The 23,064-nt window shown below is 39.4% G+C and overlaps 1 protein-coding gene across 1 annotated transcript in view; it reads left to right on the top strand.

The window, feature by feature from the left end:
- Positions 1 to 23,064, top strand: part of CSMD1 (CUB and Sushi multiple domains 1) — a 2,539,710-nt gene that overhangs the window by 2,374,669 nt on the left and 141,977 nt on the right. The window contains exon 56 of the mRNA XM_077487775.1: positions 21,476 to 21,649. Coding sequence (XP_077343901.1) covers positions 21,476 to 21,649 — 174 coding nt within the window. The remainder of the gene's footprint in view (positions 1 to 21,475; positions 21,650 to 23,064) is intronic.

The raw sequence follows: 23,064 nt of genomic DNA, 5'->3' as shown, positions 1-23,064 counted from the left end.
GGGTGCGTTCCTGCGCAAAAAGCACACTCATGCCTGTACTTACAAGCGGCATTCCAGCGGCACTGGCTCTCATTAAACGCAAAACAAAAGGCTCTTCTATAGGCCGATTGCAAGGGGTTAAACGAGCCTTGCTTTGGTGCTGCCGACCTCTGCGGCGAAATCAAATTTAACCAAAGTCCCACATCCTTCATGCCCCATCTGAGCATAGGGTAGGTAGAGAGATTCTGTCTGAATGAATCATCATACCCATACCACCCTAAGCCACCAAAATTCTTATACACCTTCAATATGTGATCTAAATGTTGGAACATGCCCCCGCATAACTCCGGGTGTCGTACTGCCATCATGCCAGCATAAATACAAAAGGCCTGTAGCCAGTTGTGTAACGACCTAGAAATTTGCCTGCGCCTGTCCTCATCCAGCCTCTCCTTCCCTTTCTTGTCAGTTTTAATAGTACCATCTTTGTTCCCTGGCAGGAGTGACAGAATTTCTATAAACTCACCCCTCCAAATCTTTCCTTTAACCTCCTCACTCAGATGATAGCCTAAGGGAGAGACTTTGCAAGGCAACACCTCTTTCATGCATGTATCAGGGACATTACTCCTAGTAAGCGCAGCAGCAAAAGCAGGTTCAGGTAGTAAAACCTTACTATGCATATCACTAAGCATTGCATTCTGTGAAAGAGAATGTGAGGGATAGCGTTTAGTTAAAGAAGGAGCTGCAAGGAAAACAAGAGGGGAAGGAGTTGAGACAGAAGCATTTAACATAGGGGAAAAGTGCTGCACTATAGAGGACAGAGACAAGAACAAATCATTCAAAGCAAGCATAAAAGCTGACTCACCAGTTGCCGGAGGCTGTCCCTGCTGCACCATCTCCTCCAGCAGCCCACTTGTCTCCTGGTCCTGAGCAGCCTGCATTGCTTGTGACAACTGTTGCAGAGCCACCACTGGAAGCAAAGAGGGGGCCGCCCCCTGTCTTCCTGAAGTGCGGGCTGTCTGGTAATGTCCCGCTTGTTCCCTCTGGCTGGTGAAGGAGAAACAGGCCTTTTTTTCCTGCATGTGCTCGGTCTCTCAGGGGGGGTGCCACGCTCGGCCTGTCCCTCACATGTAGCTCCTCTTCACGCTGGCACAGTCCCTCCCACTGCTCTGCCACTGGTACTGCCTCCTCTCCTCCTTCATTTTGAATATGCTGCTCTGCCCCTGTGTCCTCAGCTAATGCCAGACAGCGGCGCAGCCACTCCTGTCCACTGGCACTCCCAGCTCTCTCTCTATGAAACTGCCTCACTAAGTTCTCTATTGCCAGATACTACACCGCTGAAGCTGGAAAAAGGGGGTCACCTGCTAAAAGCTCCTGTGCTGCTGCTCTGGTCCAGGGGAAAAGGGAATAAGCCCCAGAGCAGTGGTGCTTAAATAACCTCTCCTCAGATATCCAGAATATTCCAAGGATTCAATTCCTATTGGATCCCTGAATCCCACAGCTAAACCTCTTAAAGGGACAGTCACCTTTTTTAACCAAATTGAATAAACATTATCTATTTAATATTGTAAATAAAACTAAAAGGTATGTGGCCACAATCTCAAGTCGGTGGGCCTCTAGTTGTGCCCCCCTTTCCATTACCTTGGGGTGGGGAGCACCTGAGTGTAATCACTGCTGCAGATCAAGTCATGTTTATTATTGCTGTATTAAGGACACTGAAAACAGATCATGGGTGGTCAGAGTATCACGGACTTATATTTACTTGAGCACTTTATGGATCACTTTTGTATCAATATTTATATTTTATGAAATGTGTGTATATTCACGCTATATGGTTTTGTAAGCTAAATGACGACTTTAGTCACTTATATGTTATTATTATAGTTTTGGATTTTATTTATAGGCACATCAATTTAATTTACAATTTTAGTTTTTTAGGTTTTTGCTGCAGGTTCAGCAGATCATTAGGGGGATAGCGCAGCACATGATTTATTTATCTGTGATTCTCATACGTTAGTATGGGATGTGATTAGTGCTAGCAGCTGTCATTATACTATTATAAGATAGGGGAACTTTGATTTGGTAGCTCGCAAGACCTTTACTATATTTTTTTGACTGTGCTGTCTACTAGGGCTGTGTAAATCTCCAGGTTCGATGAACAAAAATACAAATCCCTTTGCCAGGTAAAAGCTTGTTTAGTTTCAATAGATACTTTTTGTAAGATTGTTGTAATATTGAACATAGTATAAATGGTTGAAAATGAGAAAGAAAGAAGTCTAATTGTGTTAATGTTAGAAGGAGCAACAAGTATGGGCGGAGGAAAAGGGGGTAGAGGGGGGAGTAAAGTAAGGTAGGTAAGGTTAGGTAGATGTGAGCTTGTACAATGTTAAAATGGTATATATATATATATATATATATATATATATATATATAATATATATTTAGATACATATACAGTAACAATGAGCTGAATGGACCCCTGTTTGCAACAATTTTCGAACACTGCAAAAGTTTGCACCCAAATAACGAACCACATTAAAGTCAATGGGACCCAAATGTCAAAAATCAAAAGTGGCTATTTTGAAGGCTTATGCAAGTAATTGACATACAATGGTTATAGGGGTCCGGGTCCTGCCTTCAGAAGCATGTATTGTTAAAAAAAGTTTGTAAAAAATGTCTTTTTTAAAATGAGCCATGATTTTTTGATTTTTAAAGTGGAAGCATAATAATATAGTGCCTGTGGGTCCCCTTAGTCTACCTGTAAAGTGGCAGATCTGTACCATGTCTAGAATCTTCTGCAGCAATAATTGAATTTATAAAGCCAAAAAAAGAAATTTTCCCTGCAAGCTGCTTTTATTTTTCTCAGCAACAGCTAGGGAGCCAGTGTGTATGATGAGGCCACAATGTAGTACACTAGGACCAAGATTAGAGATATTTTGGATACATTCTGGTGTCATTTTGACTTTGGATAGAATTAACGGGTGCGTAAAAATTGGTCTTTGGGTTTCGGTGGCGCCTTCCAACTGTAACCCTATAGAGGTAATCTTGATGAAAGCAAAAATTGGCCTTGCTGTAAAAAATTGCCATGATATGCACCTGTCAAACAGGTGCAAATAAATTGGTCTTTGGGTGTTGGTGGCATCTTCCCACCGTAACCCTATAGAGGTGCTCTTGGTGAAGGTGAAAAAAATTACAATGATATGCACCTGTCAAACAGGTGCTGAAAAATTGGTCTTTGAGTGTTAATTGTGCCCCTGAAACCTATACCAAAAGCATTCTTCCAGATAAAATAATTGAACTCCCTCAAAGCTAGACAGCCTCAAAGTCCTGCAGAGATGACACATTCCAAAAAGACTTAATCAGTGACATTGGCATCAAGCGCTTCATAGCTGGTAATCCAGGAATGATTCATTTTTATAAAAGTCAAACGGTCAACGGAGTCTGTGGACAGACGCATTCTATGATCAGTAACAAAACCTCCTGCAGCACTAAATACCCATTCTGAAAGCACGCTGGATGCAGGGCAGCCCAACAACTCAATAGTCTACTGGGTAAGTTCTGGCCAGTGGTCTATTCTCATGACCCAGTAAGTCAGTGGATCATCAGCTGGAAAGCTCTCCATCTCTGTTTTGGCCCTGAGCTAATCGTCCACCATGTGACACAGATGCTGCTGATAGGATTTGTAAGCTGACAGCCCTGAGCAGTGAGGACTAAAAAAAATCGGAAATGCCTCTCTTAGGTGGACGCCTTCTCCAATGCTCTTCTCTTGACCAACAGAAGACTCAAAACTCCACGACACTGTAACCTACTGGACTCAGGAAAAACATTAAATAAAATCCTCTTTAACGTGTCCTCAAGAGATTTTATCTTCGGCACTCTCTGTGGGGACAGAATGAGTTCTGAGACTTTCCCCTTATAACGGTGGTCAAGGAGGGTTGTCAACCAGTAATCATCTTTCTCCTTTATGCCAAGTATTCTTGGGTACTTTCACAGCCTTTGAAGCATGAGGTTGCCCATGTGCCTAAAATTTGCTGAGGCTTGAAAAGCAGAATCCTCAGGGTCACTCAAGAGGACAGCATCTGGAACTTCCTCCTCCCAACCACATACTATGCATATGATATGTATTGTGGCATGCTGATGTGTATAATAATGTATAGAGTAAACATGAATAAATTGAATGTCACAATCCCCTAGGGGTAATTTATAATAATAATAAGCATAGTAAAACCGATAACGGTGAGACATTTATGATACAGAATGTAGTGTGTGTGTGTGTGTGTGTGTGTGTGTTTAAGGTATGTGAAGTTATAAAAAAGTTTCCCAATAACCTGAACTGAAAATAATTTGTAGCACAAAAAGGTCTATTCCTTGTGGTAATGGCATTTGGAGTGATATGCCAGCCAGCACCGGGCCAAAAAAAACCCCGGTCCTGGGCGCATCCCAGCCAGCGACATGTATACCATGTAGCAGCCAAGGAGAGAAGCATTGGACCCCTATCAAACCTGAAGGCGTCCGTTCCCCTCCACTAAAACGTGGGATGGGAAAAGCGTGCTCTCGCACTGCAGCGTCACATGGCGCCGAGCATGGTGTGCGCTCGCATGATGTCAAAGAGCTGAGGTTTGACCCCGCCCCCATCGCATGGGTGAGATGAGCTGGAGGGAGGGACCAGAGCTCACCGCAACCTCAGAGCAGGAGACACAGTTAACCAGACCTACCTGGAAGGTTAATAAAATGGAGTACATGAGAGCAACCCTTGATGAAAAGGTCTTTAGAATGACTATTATGGGGCAGTGGTGTATTGATTGAGGCTCAACTGAGAATATTAGTAAACATAATCATGGAAAGTAAATTAGATATAGAAAAAAATATCGGTATCAAGTAAAATTTTTTCCATAAATAAATGAAGGGAATGAATTGATATAAGGTGAAACAGGTCACAAAAGAGCGGGCAAATTTCACCCTAAGTTACAGAAAATTAGAATATATATATACCTCCTAATTAATAAACTAAACTAATTTAATTATTTACACATTCCCTGTTATTGCACATACTTAATTATACTTGAACACACTTAATTTCTTCAGTGCTGTCACATGAAAAGACATAATAAAATATTTACAACAATGTGAGGGGTGTACTCACTTTTGTGAGACACTGTATACCAAAGAACATTTTAAAGCCTATTTAATCACTGTCTGTATCACAATGTTTGGACATTTATAATTTAAGATAAACCTTATATTACATGATGGTGAGGTTGACTTAAGGAGACAGGAACACTGATTTTGGAACACACAGGCGCGACACCATTTCTTTCTATATTTACACTTTTTGCAAATTTGCACAATTCCTGCGATTCAGCTTTACATCTTAATTCTACTGACCACGTACAGCCAGTATAAAGCCTGTCCCTGTTTGAATCCAGCACTATAGTGATAAAAGCTAACCTCATTAACACACATCCTACACCTGCCATATCCCTTCAGGAGATTGATTCATCTACCTATGCAGTTTAATGCTTCTTCAAAGCAGGCAATGCCATTAAGCACAGTTCTCACTAAATATACCGCCTTCAATTGTTTTTTACCTTCTTCCTGCATATATTGTTCAATTGGCAGAGTCTTGAGAAGCTGAGCGATCACATATTAGCCTATGTGGAGTAGAGCTGTAGTATTGAAAACGGTGTGAGAAGTGTGTCCCTGGAAATATGTAAAGCTCACCATACAGTAATCTGATTATACAATCTTTTAGATTTACCATCATGCAAGGACCTGCCTGATTAGATACAGTAATTGTATAGATGGTGTGTTTTCCCATTATATCATTTTGGTAAATCTAAATGAGATTGTACAGAGATTGAATGGTGTGTGGCCACCTGTATACACCTAAAACGAACTAGTTGTGCATTCAGTGTCATTAACTGCACCACAAACATGGAAGCAAATGCGCATTTTGTTGAGTGCAAACAGGCAAGACAAATGCGCAGTAAAAAAATGTGCAAACTGTAATGCAACTGTAAAGCACTAAAATGCTCCACAAACAATGTTGCTGTTATATTCCTTTTTTGCAGCTTTGGATGGCATGCTCAATGTCCAGCCACTGTACATATGTTTTTCTGTACTGCATATCTGTTTTAGCATAAAAACTGTATTGGCTCACCCTCCCTAACCAAGCTGCTTAAACACTGTTGAGCCATCAAAAGTGTCTGTGGTTATTATCTCTAGGATAATACACTCTCATTCCTATTACAATATGAAACCTGCCTTGCCTTATTCCAGTTGTGTATTGTCATGATGCTAGCCAATTCCTACCAAACACAAACCAGAAGTCAATATTTTTTTAAATATGTGGGGTTTTGGAAGTGTTTTTATGCACTCTGCTTAAGAATTTTATTAAACTTTTAGGAAAAAGCAGTGGAATCCTGCAAAAAAATAAACTCACAAATGATGCTAGTAAGAGCATTGTAAACATTTCTAACTGCACCTTGTGTTTTTCACCTGCATGAGATGTGCATTGATTAAAATTGATTAGCTTCTTCTTTTTAAAATTGATTGGCTAAAAGGCAAGAGGTTGTCAAACAAATGGTACTGCCATAGGTAACATTTACCAAAGCAAAGAAAAAGTTAAAAAATGTGTTTGGCTGATTTTTGTTGTGCTTATAGTGAGATAAACCTCATTAAATAACACTGGGGGGGGGGGGGGGCACTCTAACCCCCTGTGAAGTAGAGCATCTGTGTGATATATTTAACCTGCTACAGAAACACTGACATTTACAGAGAAAGATGTGTTTTAAGTTTCTGGCAAAATGATAGCTCTCAGCCACTTTGCTGTTTGCCAGGGATTCCATTCATCTGTATCAGTAGCTTATCCTAGAGGAGGCCCTAGATAGATGTTAATGGAGGGCTCTGAACAGGAAAAAATGTCTTGGGGTTCCCCATTTCATGCCAGGCCCTTATCCTAAAAGAAACAAGCATGGCACCTCCAAGTTCTATACCAGGCCCTCATCAAAGCATGCTGCTTGGCAGGCCAGGAGAGGTATGCAACCTGACATGCGCCCAACCTTCCTGAGCCATACAAGGCCACATGTTCTTAACATGGAAGGAACCTTTATGGGGGGACCACAAAGCAATATAATTTGTGTCCCCATGTTGATGAGCACAAGAGCTTCTTCCCTTCAATCCTGGCCTGAGGGTTGTGGGGGTCTGCAGGTTGGGGGCTTATGAGAAACTGAAAGCCCCTGATCAATAAGGGGGATCCCAGTTACCTGCCCTTCTTCTAGTGAATGAGTATGTGGTACATAGTAGCTCTTGTCATTTGCAAGAAATTGTAAACAGTAGAAACAGCCACACAGTTTTTGATGATTCTTTTAGACCCCTTTCACACCAAGGGCGTTTTGCAGGCGCTATAGCATTAGAAATAGTGCCTGCAATCCACCCTTAAACTGCTCCTCCATTGTTTCGAGTGTGAAAGCCCGAGGGCTTTCACACTGGAGCAGTGTGCTTGCAGGATATCAGGAAAAGTCCTTCCAGCAGCTTCTTTGGAGCGGCGAAGGAGCGGTGTGTTTACCGCTCCTCCACCGCTGCTCCCCATTGAGATCAATGGGGCAGAGCTGCAATACCGCGGGCAAAACGCTGATATTGCAGCATATTGCGGGCAGTTTCAACCCTTTCTTGGCCGCTAGCGGGGGGTAAAAGTGCCCACTAGCGGCCCTAATGCGCTGCAAATCCGATGGTAAAACGCCACCAAAAATAGCGGCGTTTTACCGCCGATGCTATGAGCGGCTTGGTGTGAAAGCCGTCTTAATGGAAAAAAGGTCAGCAAATCCACTATTAATGTTAGGGTTGTTCTATACATTATTAGTCATGTCAGTCTGGCATTTTTGTGAACATACTTTTTGTCTCTGAGTAACTATATTCACTCCCCCATGGATTTACGAAGAGAGACGTCCAGGCTAGATGTTATGCATGTCTGCCTTTGTATATGTCCACTACATCAGGGATGGAAAGATTAGGAGTTCACAGGTCAGCTCTCAGGAGGTGACAGGGACATTGCATTTCTGGAAACAGTTCTTTTTTGCAGTCGCTAAAAGTGTTTTTTACTGGAAAAAAAATAATAAATAAATGTAGCCACCACATCTAATGACTGGTAAGTTGAAGAATAATACTTTTTTTATTGGGTTTAGTTAAGCTTTATTTCCTGATTCCCTTATCTAGCCCTGTCTCATTTCCTCTCTATAAGGCTATACATGAGAACGACTGATCAGTATCAAGCTATTAGAGCTAGAATGGCCAGAAAAAAGTTTTATTTAATATTGTAGCTCCCTTTTGGTTTTTCGGCTCCCATATTGCTTTAAATTTTATCTGACCATGCATACAGGCAAATATAGGTGCCCAATTTGCATGGCTGCCTGCAGTTTGGTTAGATATACAGTGAGCACTGGTCCACTCTAAAAGTTACAAAACATTTAAAATGCAGTTATTTTTGTGAAAATAATATATTCAGAATTCACAGGGTGTATATCCATTATCCAATGCTAATATTTTTATTTTTTTACAAACACCTCCATGCATATGTCTTAGCGTTTTGAAAATTTAAGGTGTTATATTTTGCTGTGGCAATAAATGATGTCTATTATTTTGTAAAGGTCACATACACAAAACATAATGCTGTAGTGTACATAATGTATTTCTGCATTCATCAGTTGATTTAAGAAACAGTACTATGCGTTTGTGACCTTGAAATATACTTTTTAAATACAGTAAGTCATATTTCTGAAAAACAAGTGTGGGTGAGTTATAACAACATTTCGAGTAAAAATGAAAACTCGTTTCTGCTGCTGCAATAACTTGATTACAGGGTAAATCAAGGTAAAGAGCCTGGTGAACTGAAACAATTGCACCCGTGTAGACAATTGTGGAGTCCCCAAAGGGAATGGAAGAGGTTAATGCGCTCCATGTAATTTCTTTAAAAGTGTATTGCAGTTAAGGTTTTAGTAACAACAGAAATAAGGGGCAAGATGATTTAATGCACCCTTGAACATAGCCCGAGAGGAAGCAAACAAATAAACTGAAAACATAAGTGATGAAATATCACAAGAGATTACGAGTAACAATGGAATTTTTGTATTATTTAGAAGGTGTGTAAGTAAGAAGAGGAATGAAATGAAGTTCTAAGTTTCCTGTAAAACATTTTTCTTCTCAAATGATTCTACATCACTGTTTGCTCCTAAAACAGTTTATAAGGAAACGTGGTCTGTGGAAATCAACAATGAAATGATTTTTACTTTCCCCTTGTGCTTTCTCTCAATCTACCTATAGTCATTAAGAGAAAATTATAAGAGATCCAGGGAATGTAAGTGTCCCTAGGAAAATTATTTATGATAGTTCAAAAAGTCGCCTCATTAGCAATTAGGAACTGTAATTGTTTTTGTTAGTTTTGCCTTGCCAGTAGAATGAAGAAAATAAAATTTTCTATTTTCAATGAAGTGTCTACTTTCTCTGGAAAACAATTTAATTAAAATATTTTTTAGTTAAAGTAAAGCACCAATGAACGCGTGCACACATGCACCCACACACACACACACTCACACACACACAATCTATGCCACAAGTGTGCAGCCTACAATGTGAATGACAGGAAACATTGGAAACTGAAAATTAATTGCACCTGATAAAATATACATTTACTGTAATGAAAGGCCAGTTTAAATAAAGTGGCCTCACATGTCTGGACCCAATCAGCCTTGTAACATTCCTCAAATCCTACTAGTTTTATGTAACCTGTGCACCAATTATTTCTTTAAATGAATTCATGTAGGAAAATATAGACATTAACCACTTTCAGACCGGACCATTTTGCTGGTAAATGACCAGAGGTCTTTTTACACTTTGGCACTGCGCTGCTTTAACTGGTAATTGCGCGGTCATGCAATGTTGTACCCAAACAAAATTTGCGTCCTTTTCTTCCCACAAATAGAGCTTTCTTTTGATGGTATTTGATTGCCTCTGCGATTTTTATTTTTTGCGATATAAACGTAAAAAGACCGCAAATTTTGAAAAAAAATGATATTTTCTACTTTTTGTTATTAGAAAAATCCAATAAACTCAATTTTAGTCATACATTTAGGCCAAAATGTATTCAGCCACATGTCTTTGGTAAAAAAAAAGTCAATAATTGCATATTTATTGGTTTGCGCAAAAGTTGTCACATCTACAAACTAAGGTACGTTTTCTGGAATTTACGCAGCTTTTAGTTTACGACTGCCTATCTCATTTCTTGAGGTGCTAAAATGGCAGGGCAGTACAAAACCCCCCCAAATGACCCCATTTTGGAAAGTAGACCCCCTAAGGAAATTGATAAGAGGCATGTTGAGCCCATTGAATATTTTATTTTTTTGCCTCAAGCGATTGAATAATGACAAAAAAAAAATTTTTTTTTTTTTTTACACAAAGTTGTCACTAAATGATATATTGCTCACACATGCTATGGGCGTATGTGAAATGACACCCCAAAATAAATTCTGCTGCTTCTCCTGAGTACGGGGATACCACATATGTGGGACTTTTTGGGAGCCTAGCCGCGTACGGGGCCCCGAAAACCAAGCACCGCCTTCAGGCTTTCTAAGGGCGTACATTTTTGAGTTCACTTCTCACTACCTATTACAGTTTTGAAGGCCATAAAATGCCAAGATGGCACAAAACCCCCACAAATGACCCCATTTTAGAAAGTAGACACCCCAAGCTATTTGCTGAGAGGCATGTTGAGTTCATGGAATATTTTATATTTTGCCACAAGTTGCAGGAAAATTACAAACTTTTTTTTTTTTTTTTAACAAAGTTGTCACTAAATGATATATTGCTCATGCATGCCATGGGCATATGTGAAATGACACCCCAAAATAAATTCTGCTGCTTCTCCTGAGTACGGGGATACCAGATATGTGGGACTTTTTGGGAGCCTAGCCGCGTACGGGGCCCCGAAAACCAAGCACCACCTTCAGACTTTCTAAGGGCGTAAATTTTTGAGTTCACTTCTCACTACCTATTACAGTTTTGAAGGCCATAAAATGCCAAGATGGCACAAAACCCCCACAAATGACCCCATTTTAGAAAGTAGACACCCCAAGCTATTTGCTGAGAGGCATGTTGAGTCCATGGAATATTTTATATTTTGCCACAAGTTGCGGGAAAATGACAAACTTTTTTTTTTTTTTTTTTCACAAAGTTGTCACTAAATGATATATTGCTCACGCATGCCATGGGCATATGTGAAATGACACCCCAAAATAAATTCTGCTGCTTCTCCTGAGTACGGGGATACCACATATGTGGGACTTTTTGGGAGCCTAGCCGCGTACGGGGCCCCCAAAACCAAGCACCGCCTTCAGGCTTTCTAAGGGCGTTACAGTTTTGAAGGCCATAAAATGCCAAGATGGCACAAACCCCCCCCAAATGACCCCATTTTGGAAAGTAGACACCCCTAAATTTAGGGGTACACTAGTGAGACTAGGTAATAAATGGCGGGTGCCCTGAAACTATAAAAAAATAACTAACCAACCAGCGTCACCTGTAACAGTTATATGGTGATCACTGGTGAAAGGGTTAACTAGGGGGCAATTAGGGGGCTTTATGCGGTAGTATATGGGGGTCCCTGGCGCTATAAAGAGCTGCAGCGAACCTAAATACCTACCTGCCTAACTAGCGTCACCTGTGACACTAATACAGCGATCAGAAAAACGATCGCTTATTAGGCTGGGTTCACACTGGAGCGATGCGGGAACGCCACGAATGCGCGGCGGGTTCCCGCATCGCATGCCTCCCGGCGGCAGTTCACACTGCCCTATGCGAACTGCTGGGAGTGTCAGTGAAATGTTACTGACACCCCCAGATCAGTTCGCATATCGCAGTGCGATCTGCAAACTCGGATCGCATGGTGTGAACACCCATGCGATCCGATTCTGCTGCGGGCCAAAAAAAGGGTCCCGTGCGAATTTGCGGCGGGTGTGGCGGGTGCGGCGGGTGCGGCGAATGGCTGAACTCGAATCGCACAGAGATCGGATGTGATTTGCACTGCAGTGCGGTGCGAATCACATCCGTTCTCATAAACCGCTGCAATGTGAACCCAGCCTTAGTGACACTGGCGACGGGGGGTGATCACGGGGTTAAACCTTTATTGGGGGGGTTAGGGGGGTACCTTAGAACTAAAGGGGGCTAACCCTAACTGCCCTAACAGTTATTAGTCACAAATGACACCCGCCGGGTGATCAGGGGGTTAAACCTTTATTAGGTAATAAATGGCGGGTGCCCTGAAACTATAAAAAAATAACTAACCAACCAGCGTCACCTGTAACAGTTATATGGTGATCACTGGTGAAAGGGTTAACTAGGGGGCAATCAGGGGGCTTTATGCGGTAGTATATGGGGGTCCCTGGCGCTATAAAAAGCTGCGGCGAACCTAAATACCTACCTGCCTAACTAGCGTCACCTGCAGTGCGGTGCGAATCACATTCGTTCTCATAAACCGCTGCAATGTGAACCCAGCCTTAGTGACACTGGCGACGGGGGGTGATCACGGGGTTAAACCTTTATTGGGGGGGTTAGGGGGGTACCTTAGAACTAAAGGGGGCTAACTCTAACTGCCCTAACAGTTATTACAGTCACAAATGACACCAATGCAAAAAAAAAAAAAAAAAAATGACATTGGTGTCACTGTGACTGGGGGGCAGGGGTAATTGGGGGGGTGATCGGGGGGTAAAGGGGGGGTGTGAGTGTGCCTGGCATGTTCTACTGTGTGTGTAGAGTGTTGGTGCAACTCACTGATCCGCTCTCCTCCGTGTCGGAACGAAAAATACCGACACGGAGGAGAGAATACATCACTTCCTCTCCTGTGTTTACATTACAGGAGAGGAAGTGATGTCACCGGGGATTTCTATTCGTCGGGAGCGATCGTGAGGGGGTGTCCATGAATGAATGGCCGCCCCCTCGTCCCGGATCGCTTCCGGACGAAAACCGACCGCCGCAGGCACCGGGCGGGGGCCCGATCGGGCCCCCGACCCGCGGGAGGCAAGGGACGTACATGTATGTCCTTATGCCTGCCCGTGCCATTCTACCGACGTACATCGGCGTGCGGCGGTCGGCAACTGGTTAAAAAGACAGTTTTATCTCAAAAACAGTATTACATACCATTTCAGTATCATATACAGTGACAAACATATTAGCTGAATTGTGAAACTTGCTAGGTCAATGCTGCTATTCCTGCTAGTCCCAAAGTCAGTTAACTGGATAGCACTAGCAATACAGCAATTGTTGCTTTTCTTTTTTTAATAGTAAAGTTCATTGAACAGATTCAATAACATTAGGACATTTTGGTTAAAGGCTAAGTTCCCTTTTTTTCTAAATGTCAGCTCCCCATGTACCAATATTAATTATGCATTGTGCATAATGTACTTCTTTTACAGAAATATAGAAGCTTCCTGTTTATTTTATGCAGCCTTTATCTTGCTGTCAGTGCTTGTTGTATAAAAAGATCATTACTTCCTGGATGGACCTTAGGACATTAAAACTATTAGGACATGATAAGGTGTTCCCCAGCTGACTTTGTTAACACACCCCCTGCATCTTTCTTCCCCATTCCAGGAGATTAGTCCTGCCAACCTCTGCAGATGCATGTTTTTCCAGCGCAATCAGTGATCACCGTTTTCACAAAGCCATGGAACGTTCATTTTTCAGAGTGTGCAGGAGCTGAGAGGTCAGATAACAGCCTATGTGAAGCAGAGCTTTAGTATTGAAAACAGGAGAAGTATGTCCTGGCTTCTGTAAAGCTCACCATACACTATACAATCTGATTGTACACTCTGCTTTAGATCTACCATCAACTATATAGTGCAAGGGCCTGTCTGATTGAAAATAGAGTGATTGGATAGATGGTGTGTGCTCCTATTATATAATTTGGGAAATCTAAAGGAGATCATACAGAGATTGTAAAATCAGATTGTATAGTGCATGGTCACCTTTATATACCTACAATTAATTACTTATAAAAATGTGTAAATAAGTGTGGTGCAACAGGTTATATGATATATCATACAAAACACATAAACACCATAGTGCTCTCCATTCTCCCACATTAATTGAAGAAAAAACAGGATTAAAAACACTCATGATAACATCAGGAAAACAGGCATGTAAAAACCATCAGCTCTTCACACTGATACTCTGGTACATTGGCGGTGGGTGTCAGCAGCCTCTAGGTCTAAGCAATGAATGTGGGAGAATGGAGAGCACTATGGTTTTTCTGTTTTGTTTCATGATTTAACATACTGAAGATCAAGGATCGAAGAGGGAAAGGTGGCAGATATACCTCTGGATGGGAAGATAAGGACATATAGCTGTGTTCTCTATAGGAGGGCTGTGTTAAAGGCATATTTGACTCTGTAGTGAGGTCAGATAATTAAGGTGAGCAAGCACCTGTTTGTGGTGAGTCACCAGAAGCACTGGGAAGAGAGAATTGTCATAGTACACACATGGTTTCACAGACTGTTATGAGATTATTGTTTTTTGTTTTATTTGTTCACATCAATTATAGGTGTTTGTGATTATAATTGAGTGGAATTTTACTAGAGTCATTAGTAGATCTCACATATTCATTACTATGTGTTACATTTCATTATTTTGTTAAGCTGGATTTTTATTTGTGTGGATTTATTCACATACCTGTTGCTCCACACTTATTTGTCTAAGTAATTGCATTGTGGTTGGCTGTGAACATACCAAGAGAGTGTTGGCTGCAACTTAGCTTGTGTTATTATGCATATGTATTTGTGTGTTTTTAATATTTAGGGAGGATGCACTGATTAGTTATACCATTTTATTAACTAAAATTACACACTAAAGACAGAAGCAACCACACATTTGGGCACATGAAAAACAGCTTTAACCGCAGCAAAATGCACAGTAAAAACATGAAACCCGTACCATGCCAAAATGTTTCATGAGTTACTTTGCCACATGTGGGACAACCCATCAAAATAAATGGGCTGCCCTATGTATGTCAGAAGAAAAAAAAGCCAAAAATGTGCGCTCCCACTAGGCTAGATGTGAATGAGGGCTGAAAGTGAAATTGGTGTGTTTACTCAAGAATAATGAGGCTATATTCACATTTGTGTGTTTCTGAATACATGTCAAACTCCACAGAAAATGCATGCTTTGTCATGCGTTTCAGACATGCGCTACAAATGCACTAAAAAGCATAGTATAAAATGCACCACGGCTCAGATTAAAAAAGTTCTGGAACTTATTTTGGACAATTGTTGCGCATTGGGCAGCCAATTTTGCTGAATAGGCTGCCCTATGCGTAACAAGCGAAAATGGTCCAAAACTCCAACATTCAGGTATGTAAATTCCAGCTATGCAGAGATGTGAATGAGGCTTGACAGCTGAGTGTCTCCATCCACTCTGATAAATCCAAATGAAACTGTACAGAGATTGTACAATCAGGTTGCATAGTATATGGCCAACTATATACTGTACAAGTACATAGAAGGGACTAGATGGAGACACTCAGCTGTCATGCCCTGTTCACATCTCTGCATAGCAGTAACTCATATCCACACACATTTTTTTTGGCCTTTTGGATCGTTTTTGGTCATCAAGCATAGGGCAGCTCAATCACCTCAAAGAAGTTCCAGAACTTATTCTAAGAGTGGAGCGTATTGTGTTTTTTTCACTGTGCTTTTGGTGTGTTGGCACATTTCTGGAAGACCCGGCAAAGAATGCATTTTCTGAGCAGTTTACCATGCATTCAGAAACCCACAGAAGTGAATGGGGTCGTATTGTTATTGTGTAAACAAACAAATTTCACTTTCAGGACACATTCACTTCTAGCGCAGTGGGAGTACATGTTTTTTGGCTTGTTTTTCTTGTAACATGCATAGGGCAGCCCGTTGATTTCAGTGGGCTGCTCTACATGAGGCAAAGTAGCTCATGAGACATTTGGAGTGTTGCCAGTTGCACATTTTTTACTGTGCGTTTTGCTGCATTTGACACATATTTTTTTCAAGTGGCAAAATGTGTGTTTGCTTCTGTTTGGTGTGCCATTAACAATGAATGGCATACCATGTGCAACTAGTTAATTTTAGGTGTAAAAAGGTGGCCATATACCACCTAATACTCAAGCCAATTACCAAAATAGGTACCTATAAAGGATCCTTTCCAATTTAATTAAATTTTATTTTTATTTACTTTTTATTAATGTATAATGTACAGGCATGCTCAGAAGTTTGCATAACCTGGCAGAAAATGTGGAAATTTGGCATTAATATTGAAAATATGACTGGTCATGCCAAAAAACTGTCTTTTATTTCAGGATAGCAATGACATGAAGCCGTTTATTATCACATTGTTTTTTGGATCCTTTTTAAATCATCATGATAACAGAAATCACCCAAATGGCCCTGATATAAAGTTTACATACCCTGGAATGTTTGGCCTTGGTACAGACATAGAAGGTGGCACACACAGGTTAAAATGACAATTAAAGGCTCTCACATGGATGCACTAAGCAGGTTCGACACTGAGCCATGAGGAGGTAGAAAAGAATGGTCAAAGACCTGTGTAAAAAGGTAATGAAACTTTACAAAGATGGAAAAGGATATAAAAAGATATCCAAAGCCTTGAATATGGCAGTCAGTACTGTTTAATCACGTATTAAGAAATTGAAAATTAGGGGCTCTTGTGATACCAAGCCAAGATCAGGTAGTCCAAGAAAGATTGCAGCCACAACTGGCAGAAGAATTGCTCAGGATACAAAGAAAAACCCACAGGTAACTGCAAGAGAAAGGCACGCTGCTCTCCAAAAAGTAGGTATGGTTGTTTTTAAGGAGCAATATTCAATGATACTTGAACAAAAAAGAGCTGCATGGTTGAGCTGCTGGAAGGAACCCTTTACTGCCCCAATGGTACAAAAAATACCCAAATTTTCCACTTATTATGTGAATGAACAGTACTGACTGACATATTCAAGGCTTTGGATATCTTTTTATATGCTTTTCCATCTTTGTAAAGTTTCATAACCATACTATTTATACTATAAATGTATTATAGAGTGTGGGATTGCTGCTAATAGGGATAGACAGATTGTAAGAATGACAAGAAGAACTAAGAAGGATGTGGGAAATGTTGATCATGCTGGGGGCCAGTCTGCAGCCGAAAGTACTGCTCAGAATAGAAAATAGAGAAGACTATAGAGAAGACAGAATAGAAAAGAAGACCCAGAGCACTGTGAAGGATAATTCTAAAGATATTGCTACCAGTCTCCAGAAATTTGCACATGTATCAGAGACAGATAAAGCGGAAACTTTGCCTGTATCACCAACTTCACAGCAAGCAATAGCTACAGGGGGAATACCTGATGGTACAGATAAATTCCAAGATGTGGATGGAGAATGAACAATTATTCAACAGGAATATATTTAGAGGAAACATCAAGCAATGGATCTCAAGAGAAAGCCTTGGGTGATAAAGCTGGCAAGCCCTCAAGTTCATTGAATATCCTAGAAACAGAACATGTAATTATGCTTTCAGATATATTTAAAGCCATTACTACATGCATACATCTCCCATAATCTGGAAGGAATGATGGAGGATCTAACATCAATTAGACAACATATGCACATTTTTAAAGAGAGAATGACAGCTGCAGAGGAGAGAATAAGCACAGTTGAGGACTCTTTAAATACAGTGGGGAATTCTAATAAAAAGCTTATACAACAATTATCTATACACAATTCTCGATTGGAGGATATGGAGAACCATCTCCGTCGGAATAATATTAGAATAATAGGCCTCCCTGAACGGGTGGAAGGAAACACTCCAACGGAATTTATAGTGAATTGTATTATATCTACAATGGGCCCAGAACATTGTTCTCCTTTTTTTCAGTGGAAAGAGCCCCCAGAGTCCCTACCAGATTATCATCTGTGGAGGGGGACCTAGGACTTTGATTTTGAGAATGATAAATTATAAATCTAGGGATACTATCCTGCAGAGAGCTAGACAACTTGCAGATATACGGATGAACAGATCAAAAATAAGCTTCTTTCTGGATTTTTCAACAGCAGTGCAGCGCCAAAGAGCTGGATTTATTGAAGTGAAGCAGTCACTGAGACAGATGTACTTATCTTATTCTATACTTTTTTCCAGCTAAACTTAAAGTAACAGCTCAGGGTGCTGCACATTCCTTCACATCCCCGGAATTGGTGACTGAGTGGATGGACAACTATAAACGGTCAAATTAACTCCCCAAAATGGAAGGAAATTTTTTCTTCTCCTTTTTTCCGTCTTTTTTTTCCCTATATTTTTGGGGTTTTTTGGACGAACGTATTACTCAGGCTGTTAAGGAAAATATGACTAAAAATTTAGAAACCAAACCTGCAAAGAAAAAGGAAGTGAAACGATTAGAGGGTTAAAACATGGATTTTGAAGGAAAAGACCTGAGCCATTTTGTTACTAGTAAAACAAAGAAGTTTTTTGAATTGTTTGGGATCTACGACGTGACAGAATACAAGGGATTGCATTGTTCAAAGTTGATTAAAATAACACATGTTTTGCCTATCATATTACCTATTAATCTTAGTGTATAGTTTTAATAGAATTTTAAGTTTGTGATTTCTAGTTTTCCCCATACAAGTAATTAATATTGAAAAAATAAATATTATCCAATCTTCTTGAAATTTAGCATATATATCTTTTATATCACTCAGGCTTGGGCGTAAGCAAAGTCTGCAAAAATTTTACAGTTTATTTTTTTTCCATTAGAAAATGAAACGCCCTAGTTGACATGGAGGACCCTATACAAAAGATAATAGCATGACAATTCAAAATGACCCTTTAGTTCAATTAATAGTTCCCTACTTTCCATTTGATTCACAGTATGGGAAGTAGTACGAAATATTACTCAACACATATATATATATATATATATATATATATATATATATATATATATATATATATATATATATATATATACGAAACAGATGACCATATAGGATAATTATTGCCTCTATGGATTAAATAAACTCTTGGAAAATTTAAACTGGAAAAAGGCAGGCATAATATTTAAGCATCAGTTATATGAAGGGGACATTTTACTTCTTTTTAATATACTGAAAGACCGGTATCAGCTTACAAATAAAAACGTTTATCAATACCTCCAAATATGTCACACATTACAAATCCAAAGCTCAAAAAGTATTCTACAGTATAAACACTCTAAAATATTAACAAAGACAACCTTGGCTGCCTGTATGAAAAGAGGATTAATAGGAGATCTGTATGCTAATTTACAAATAATGGAGAACACTGAAAAACACAAAAAGTTTTGTTCAGTGGCAAGGAGATATATAGGGTTTAGATGAGCAGGACTAAACATGTGCCCTTGAAACACTTCCTAGGACATCCCTCTCACTGTCTCAAAGGCTATCTCAGCTTTTTATTATACATATGGCTCATTACACTCTACAAAAACGTTATGCATGGGGAAAATACATAACACCATTATGCCCATGATGCTCTCTATTCAATAGCTCCCTTATCCATATGCTCTGGTGATGTCAAAAGCTCCATCGTTATTGGGAAAAAGTATTTATAACCTTAAACTTAGTATGCTCAACTGAGATAATAAGGATGCCCAAATTGGCATTATTGGGTATAATACCTGATGGAGCATTACCAGCAGAGGTGCATATTATGTGGATAAGATCCCTATATTTAGAATGTAAAGTTATTCTACAAAAATGGACATCCATTGACTCTCCAACCCATAAACATTGGGTTGAGAAACAGTTATATACCTAAATGAGAAAAAGTAACATATAAACATAGAGGCACACACCAAATATTTGATAAAATATGGTCACATTGGATAGAACCTAGTAATGAATTATATGATGATTTATCTAGTAAAGAGGAGTGAAGGTAGAGGAGATAGATTGGAGAAGGGAGTGGAATAGAGTGTGTAAAAGAAAGATAACTCGTTGCTGCTTGGAGGAAATTGCTATAATTTGATGATTCACACTCAATTCAAGCTGATGGCAGAATGTATTCATAATTTTAGTATGCTTTATTCATTATATGTTAAGTCAATCCGAGAGGTACAAGGTTTGTTTGGTTTGTCTTTGTTTTTTGATTTTCTATTTCACAATATGATATGGACTAATTTGTTATATTTGTTTATATGTTGTGCAACAAAAAATAAAAAAAATTTGATTAAAAAAAAGTTTCATTACCTTGTTACGCAGGTCTTTTGACTGTTCTTTTCTACCTCCTCATGGCTCAGTGTCTAGCCTGCTTAGTGCATCCATGTGAGAGCTAACAAACTCATTGTTCATTTATACACAGACACTAATTGTGATTTAAAAAGCCACAGATGTGGGAAATTAACCTTTAAGTGCCATTTTAACCTGTGTGTGCCAACTCATGTGTCTGTACCGAGGACAAACATTCCAGGGTATAGGAACTTTTGGGTGATTTCTGTAATCATTATGATCATTATCATTATGATTTAAAAAGGATCCAAAAAATAATTTGAAAATAAATGGCTTCATGTCATTGCCATCCTTAAATAAGTTTTTTGGCACAATCAGTCATATTTTCAATATTAATGCCAAAATTTCACAAATTTTGCCATGGTATGCAAACTTTTGAGCAGAACTGTATGCTGTCGCACTGCTGATTTATACTTCCAGCTTATGACTAAGGTTTGGGTTACATAATTGTTCCTTCAATATCTGTTCTAAGTGTAATGAATGGAAAAAATGTATATTCTACATGGTGATATTTGATTACTGTTTGCTTATTGTTTTGTGTTTTACCTAATTTTGTACATTTGTATCTTGTGTAAATTAAATGTACCCTTTACAAAAAAAGTGGCCATACAATATACAATCTCTGTACAATCTTCTTTAGATTTACCAAAACTATATAATATGAGAACACGTCCAATCACACTGTGTCCAATCAGGCAGGCTGTTGCACTACATAGTTGATGGTAGATCCAAAGGAGATGGTACATCTGATTGCTCCGCTCCTACATATTCTGTCAAATGAACGATATATGGCTGTGCATTTACCAGTTGTTTTATATCATTAATGTCGAAAGGTCTGGTAGATGTCCAATTTAGGACTATAAGTTCCTTGGCATAGAAAAAAGTCTTCTTGTAAGTCTCGAGGTCTATGTCACCAAATGCCCCTAGAATAAATCATTTTCATCATCATATGGTAGGAATTGTAAAATTATGCTAGATGAACACAGTAACAAAAACAATTTATTGAATAACTCCTTATCATTCGATAAGACATAAATATGCATTAACAATAGATTTCAAAAAGTAATTTCAAATTAAATATTTCTAGAAAGAATACCTCTAGTAAAAGAGTATGTACTGCAATATTCATTACTTATGTTGTTTGTGCGTTAATCAGATTATTTTACTATTTACAGCTATATCATGTGGTCATCCTGGTGTTCCTGCTAATGCCGTTCTAAGTGGGGATAAATTTGTATATGGGTCAAAAATCCACTTCTCTTGCACTGGACCTCATGTACTTATAGGAAATTCAACCAGAGTTTGCCAAGAAGACAGTAGATGGAGTGGGACACTTCCTCACTGCTCAGGTACCTTTATAAAAAGAGAAATGTCCTGTATATAGAGCACATTTTCTGCCACTTATAAATTATGTTGCAATTACAGCCTTATGTTCAGGAACAATCTACCCTTTGCTCTACTCTAAAAGTAAATAGTATTTTGATGTATAAGGTTTATTTGACAAAAATACATTTGATGTTACAGTAAATAAATCTAAGAAGCTTTTTCTACCCTGTACTTTGCCCTATCCAAAATAAACACCAGCAATTGAAGCAGTTTGGACATCTGTGGGATGTTTCTGAAAAATAAAGCAAAACTTTTTCTCATTATCTGAATAATAAAAGCATACGTTACTTCCCTACTTATTACATCAGTAATATCTGTGGTTATACTACACTGCACTGTTCAAAGCAAAAGTATTATGCTGCCTTATTACACAAAACATGAGATTTAAACAACTCTTATATATAAACCTAAAAAGCCTTATGACTATTTCAGCATTGCAGACTGTTTATGGCTAAATTATAATGGTATCTACAGTGGTGTATCTGAGTGGTGCATCTGAGAAAGACTTACTTTGAGATTTGATAAATGTTTAGAAACCTGAAAATGTGGATGAATAAGATTTAATATTTAGGACTCCGCTTGCTAAAGTGTGAAGCAAAGTTAAGAGAAATTAAGTTCTGTACCTGATTTGTGGTATGTGTTTAGTGACGGTCCCCTACGTAGTCAATTCACCTTCCTACAGATACAGCACATAATGCGGCTTCTCGCTCTATTCTAAAAAAAAAAGAAAACCAGGCAGGTAAAGAAACTAGTTTTTTTTTTCTCGCCTGAACCCTCAGACTCACAGTCAGAAGCTTCAGACACAGGAGTGTCAAGAGCCTCTACAGCCTCAAGGGTATCAGTAAGGTTTGTGTTTTAAAGGATTCAAGTGGAGAGTGTACAAAAAAGGACACTTCACTCAGCTATTACAAATTGCCAAAGATAAGCAAACATAAGAAGAAGATAAGCAAAGGGAAGTGAGGCTGCAAAGGGGGGAAGAAATAGAAAATCTGGTCACCAGGAGATACCCCCAGCGCAACAAAAAGACATCAAAGTAGACTATTTAATTACACACAATATGAGTTTATTTGGAGTACCTCTGAGCCCCTGTACACACGGTCGGAGATTTCCACAACCAAATCCGTCGGATTTTGCCCGTCGGATTTTGTCCGTCAGATCTTGTCCGAAACTGTTGCATACACACGGTCGGACAAAGTTGGCGAAAAAATCCGATCTTTCAGAACATGATGATGTAATTTCGTTACGATGGGACTACATTCATGCTAGTAGCCAATAGCTTTAATGTAGGAATTTGATCTGAGCATGCGTGGCACTTGGTCCGATCAAAATTCTCTACACATGATCGGAGTATGTCCGATCGGCCCAGTTGGTCGGGAAA

Source organism: Lithobates pipiens, unplaced genomic scaffold (assembly GCF_037356315.1).
Source record: "Lithobates pipiens isolate NorthernLeopardFrog02 unplaced genomic scaffold, aLitPip1_a1.2 Scaffold_18, whole genome shotgun sequence".
Lineage (NCBI taxonomy): Eukaryota > Metazoa > Chordata > Amphibia > Anura > Ranidae > Lithobates > Lithobates pipiens.
This window is presented reverse-complemented; position numbering and strand designations above follow the sequence as displayed.